Source organism: Aulostomus chinensis, chromosome 11, assembly GCF_037954235.1.
Source record: "Aulostomus chinensis isolate RoL2024-O1b breed Wild chromosome 11, RoL_Achi_v1.0, whole genome shotgun sequence".
NCBI classification, from domain to species: Eukaryota; Metazoa; Chordata; class Actinopteri; order Syngnathiformes; family Aulostomidae; genus Aulostomus; species Aulostomus chinensis.
This window is the reverse complement of record NC_141330.1, coordinates 1104001-1110000: the sequence shown is the minus strand read 5'-3', so window position 1 is coordinate 1110000 and position 6000 is coordinate 1104001. Positions and strand designations below refer to the sequence as shown.

General features: G+C 51.3%; 1 protein-coding gene across 4 annotated transcripts in view; it reads right to left on the bottom strand.

Annotated features, from left to right (window-relative positions):
• The window catches only part of LOC147252772 (neural-cadherin), a 117237-nt gene that overhangs the window by 41437 nt on the left and 69800 nt on the right, over nucleotides 1–6000 (bottom strand). For all 4 annotated transcript variants that reach the window (XM_086217577.1, XM_086217574.1, XM_086217575.1 and 1 more), the window contains 6 exons: nucleotides 5694–5943; nucleotides 5258–5400; nucleotides 3899–4071; nucleotides 3641–3809; nucleotides 3252–3422; nucleotides 830–1002 (listed from right to left, as the gene is read on the bottom strand). In XM_086217577.1, coding sequence (XP_086073703.1) covers nucleotides 830–1002; nucleotides 3252–3422; nucleotides 3641–3809; nucleotides 3899–4071; nucleotides 5258–5400; nucleotides 5694–5943 — 1079 coding nt within the window. The remainder of the gene's footprint in view (nucleotides 1–829; nucleotides 1003–3251; nucleotides 3423–3640; nucleotides 3810–3898; nucleotides 4072–5257; nucleotides 5401–5693; nucleotides 5944–6000) is intronic.

Genomic DNA, 6000 nt, shown 5'->3' with positions numbered 1-6000 from the left:
CTCAAGCGTCACACCTGACGGGCTTTCTGTTGATTGCCTGAATCAGCTGAGAGTTGAAGTCTGATCAACCTTGAGACGTCGGCTGCACGAGTGATGCTATACTCAAAAATGGCCGATGAAGATGTGATACTAAGGTGCACCTTTGGCGGCACGCCGTGTCACAAAGGTTCACGCTGAGCAGCTCTGACTGCAGGTAGGAATGCTACAGATGGAGATCATGACTGTCCAGCTGAAGGAACCACTACAACAATCCTGCTGCTGGAGGACAGTGTTTACTGCTACACGTCACCTTTGCACTGGCTCTGCGTTTCCTTGTCTCCTGGGAGACCGAGCGTCTAACCGAGCGCTGTCTCCTCCTCCTCTCAGAGAAATTGTCTCTGAGCAGGTTTCAGTCAGTGGTTTTGATTCTATCTTATCGAAAAATTCCAATCCAAGTGTTTTGAAATAAAGAAGGACGGCGAGGAGGTAACAGACGGGCTCATTCAGGTCTGGCAGCGTGAATCTGAGCAGAAACACAATCACCGCCGTCATTAAACATTGACGGCGCCAGGCTGTTTGATGAAACTTTTATGCTTCTCAGTGGAAACTACGGAGCTGCTGTGATGGTGCTGATGGTGGACAGATTCATGACTCCGCCCACTGAGTCTACACACACGTGTAGGGCTCTGAGACGCTGAGGAGGGAGACACACGGGACCAGATCACATGATGCCATTTGTTCCCACCTGTGACCTTGAGGGCCGCGGGGATGTTTGTGGGTGTGGTCACCTGTTGCTTTAGTGACATGAGGCACGGCCCAGTTCCACTTGGCTGGGCCAGGTGTGTCCCACCTGTGAGATGGGGTGGTTGACGTAGATCCAGCCAGTGCTCGGGTTGATGTGCAGGTAAGCTGGTTTCTGGTTGGACAGTGAGTAGGTGATGGCCGCGTTGCTTCCTTGGTCGTCATCGTGTGCCGCCGCTCGCAGGAAACTGGTTCCCACAGGAGTGTCCTCACGCAGGAAGTCTAAAAGGAAGACACTCTGGTCAGTATAGCACAGGTGCGTTTGGATGCTTCACAGTGGGTGGAGCTACTCAGGTTATGTTCTGATTCACGTCTTTGGGGCACAGGTCTCATGGAGTCACCAGCGTCTGTGGAAACGCCCTCACTGGAACCTCTGACTGTTATTTATTTTAAATGAGAGCGCAGCTTCTACTGTCACATGACCCGCCTCCATCAGGTAAAACAGCAGGGACAGCAATCTTTCATCCAACTGGAGCGAACACACATCATCATCATCATCATCATCATGTTCTGTAACGGTAAGCAGATATTATAATAATGCAGCGCAGCGGCGTGCTGAGTCAGCAGCGTGTCACCTCGTTCTGTCATTTCTGGGTCTCGCTCTGCAAAGTCAACAGAAGCATTTTCAAATTTATGACTACAACCTCCAATCCTGCTGACAGCGATGAGTGTCAGCGGCGGTCAGACGCAGCGGCAGAGAGGACGTCTACAGCTCCAGCAGAATGTCAGTCACCAGGAAAGCCTGGACTCCCACTCCCACCATGCACTTCTTCAACCCACAGCTGTCCCAGGTGTTTGTGAGCCACATTCCCACTGCAGCGTAACCTCAGGACACTTTCCTCAGATTTCGGATGCAAGTTAGTCTCACTATTCCTGCATGTTTCTGTGAATGTCCAGCTACAGGTGTCATCATTGATGACATTCTACAGGTGGGCGGAGCTTCGGTTGTTTCCAGCATGGCAGCCTAGTTGCAAAGTTGGAGATAGAGACGTCTGAGGTGATCCATCATTGTACTGCAGTTTAATTCATGAAAACTACAGATTGTCCAGAATTTCTTGGTATTCTGGAGGTTGTAGAGCTCAGTCAGGAGGCTGCTAGCAGGATCGGCAGCTTCAGGTACTCGGCAGCTTCAGGTACTCGGCAGCTTCAGGGACTCGGCAGCTTCAGGGACTCGGCAGCTTCAGGGACTCGGCAGCTTCAGGGACTCGGCAGCTTCAGGGACTCGGCAGCTCAAACGGTTGCAACTGTTCCCTCGCCTGCAGTGAAGCTGCTGCTCATGTGAAACCTCCAGAACTTTGATTGGAATGAATTTAGGGTCATCAGACAGAGACACACACAAACTGAGGTGGTTTCCAGGTCACTTCCTTTGTTTGTGCTGGAAACCCCCTTGACACACACATATAAACACACACACACACAAACACATGCACAAACACACACACAAACACACACTTGCACACACACACACAAACATGCACAAACACACCCATGCGCACACATGTACACACTCTCGCGCGCACACACACACGCACGCGCGTACACACGTATACACACACACACACGCACGCACACACACGCACACACACACACACGCACGCACGCACACGCACGCACACACACACACACACACACACACACACACACACACACACACACACACACACACACACACACACACACACACACACACCAGCAGTGAATGAATTCATGTCCCAGAAACATTTCTATCTGCCTGTTAAATAGTTAATGAGCGGCTGTGTGAGCACGGCTAATCTGACGAGGACGACTTCTGACATGATGCTTATCAAAACACATATTTGCACACATCATAAACAAACATGGACCCGCGGGGCCGGCGGCGAATATTTCATCAGCCTGAGGAGACTTCCAGTAGTACAAGGACGCAGATTGGCTGACGACGGCAAACAGACGGCTCCTACATTTGACCCGTTCCCACCCCATGACCTCCTGACACACAGTCGGGAAAAAGACTCACCGCGAGTCACGAGCCTGTCGCCGACGTGTTTTGCGCTCAGAGGTACACAAAATGAAACATAAATCTAGCCGATGGAAAACATTCTCCTTCTACATCGTTTCTGAGACAGAAGAAGTACCACAATACTAATATTCAGTCTCAGTAGTACCAGTTGTACGGGTGGTACTGGCAGGACATGAAACTCCACGACTGTCCCGGCGGTCTCAGAGTAGATCAGCTCCCATTCCAGGCTCAAGCATTCTGCTCTGTTCTGAACTAGCAGTACTAGCAGTACTAGCAGTACTAGCAGTGCTAGCAGTGCTAGCAGTACTAGCAGTACTAGCAGTACTAGCAGTGCTAGCAGTCGTAAACAGGAAGAGTGGTAGTAGCAGCAGTACAGTCAGTAGTGTGGGACACTCCCTTATATGGCTGTACTTCTACTAGCAGTAGCAGCAGTGCTGCTGGTTGTGGTAGTACTGTAGTATTGGGCACTCACACTGGTAACGGCTGTTCTCAAATTTGGGGTCGTTGTCGTTCTGGTCGGCGATGACAACGGTGATGGGACAGATGCCGATGAGCGGCTCCTCCGCCTGGTCGGTGGCCGTCACTGACAGCGTGAACTCCCTCTGACGCTCCCGGTCGAAGCTCACCGCCGACGTGATCACGCCTGACAACCAAAGGGATGTTGTTACCGTGGCAACAGACTCAGATGATGATGGTCGTACATTAACCAGGTGTCTCGCCACGGAGAGACACACCCGCCACCAGCTAACGGCTGCTAGCGATCACCATCAGCATCATTCCCTCCTCACATATTTATTGTGTAAGACACTGAATCAGATGACTTCACATCTGGATTTGTTGGACATCTACAGCAGAACCCACCGGTGTCAGCGTCGATGTCAAACCCAGACGATACGCCGTCTCTGTGCATGATGCCATACTTGACCTCTCCGTTGACCCCCATGTCAGCATCGTAAGCTTGGACGCGCAGCACAAACGTCCCTGGCGGCTGGTTCTCCAGAACCGCTGCGTTCAGACTGTAGTTCTGACACTATGAGGACAAACGACACAATCAGATCTGTGAGTTCTGACGTCAGATCCCCCGCCCGGAGTCTCGATGACCTGGACGGGTCTCATCACCTCCTGGAAGACGGGCTTGTTGTTGTTGATGTCGTTGATCCCAACGATGACTTGGGCGGAGCTGCTGAGGGGGTACGGTCCGCCGGAGGCGTTGTCATCTGTGGCGGTGATGTTGAGGACGTACTGGGGTCCCCTGAGCCGGGGGGGTGGACTCCGCCGGAGTTTAATGATGCCTGAACACACAGAGAAACACACGCTTGTTACACACGATGCACACCAGAAGTGCCCACGTCATGTTACAAACACGTGAATATTTCACTGATGTGAGCTTCACGTGCTCAGAGACCAGTCACATATGTTTGTGACGCCTCAAAGGCAGGCAAACACACAGCCGCTCTTCCTGCTCAAGTTTTCTTGTCAAACATCATACGTGTGAATAACATGTAGCGCCTCAAACTCTGAGACCTAAAACACAATAACAATTACACTCACACACACACATACATGTGCGCGTAGAGCATGACATGGAGACATGAAGTGACAAAACTGATGAGCAGAGCAAGCCAAAGGCAGCAGCTTGTGTGTGTGTGTGTGTGTGTGTGTGTGTGTGTGTGTGTGTGTGTGTGTGTGAGTGTTGATATGTCATTTAAGTGCAAATGTTCACATTTAAATCTGTTTGTGCGTGGATGCATGCATGTGGCAGAGCAGTGCATGCTGGGTGATAATGTGAGAGAGGTTCAGACACACACAAACACACATACAAGCACACACAGACATGAAAAAACATGAAAAACAAGGTTAAACATCACAATGCTGCATTTGAACTTTATCTTCAAAAAGTCTCTCACACACACCTGATAATTATAAGTATGTACTCAATTTTTATTCATATACATGTTTGTGTGTGTGTGTGTGTGTGTGTGTGTGTGTGTGTGTGTGTGTGTGTGTGTGTGTGTGTGTGTGTGTGTGTGTGTGTGTGTAAGCTAGAGGAGCTGTGGAACTGGAGCGGTGCCACATTTAGACTCCTACAAGTACCTGAAGTTACATCAACACATGTGACCATCTACTAGTGACACCCTTCCTTGGCGGTGTGTCACAAAGAAGCTCTGATGCGACGGTGAAAGAATCCTTGGGTCATCGAGGGTCCAACGATCTCAGAGCAGAAGACGAAAAAACAGAATATCGGAGAAGGACAACGTGGCGGATCAAGTGTCATATCCCCGAACCTCTGGACAGAAGCAGGATCAGAGAGTCAAATCGAGTTGCAGCTGTGTGGACGTGAACGGCATCGCCGCCGTGCCTGGTGTACGCTCAGGCTGGGAGGCCTGCTCAGCAGGACCTGGACACGCTTCGGTGACGCTCGGGCAGAATCAGAACCATCAGAGGGACAGTTCTTTGTCTCCATGTGTGCTTCCTCACCCTTCTGGTTGTCCAGCAGGAAGTTGCTGTCCTCATTGCCGCCGGTGATGGCGTAAGACACTGCGTCCCCGTCGGGGTCGTTGGCGTGGACGATTGCGACCAGTGTGTCGGGACCGGCGTCCTCGCTGAGGAAGGTCTTATAACTGGCGAGGACATGGACAGAGAGAATCAAGACACATCATGAAGTGTTTGGAGACCAACGGAGGGCGAATGATGCGTGAGAGAGATGCTAATGAACAAGAGATGGAAGGAAGAGCGTCTGAGGTAAACAGACGAAAATAGGATGGCGTGAAGGAGAGGTGACATGGAAACAGATGGCGGAAAGTGCTGGAAGGGTTAAAAATAGCTGGAATTACAAATAAACTTAATTAGGGGCGAGAGACTGACACAGGAGAGAGAGAGGGACAGAGGAGACAGTAGCAGGCTGTGGTCCTACACGCTCTGTGAGAAGACGGGCAACTCATCGTTGCTGTTGGCGACCCGGATGCGGACAGAGGCGGTGCCTGTGCGTGGGGGCGTCCCTGCATCCACCGCCACCACCACAAACTCGTAGACGTGATTTGGTCTCTCGTAGTCAAGGCGACGGGCAGGACTGACCACACCCCCAGCTGTGATGTCAAAGTCACTGCCATGAATGAAGTAGGAGAGCTGCGAGTTCACGCCGGAGTCACAGTCCCGCGCCAGAACTGAGGAAGAGGAGGACAGAGAGGAGGTGGAGGAGAAAGAGGACAAAAGGAAAGAGG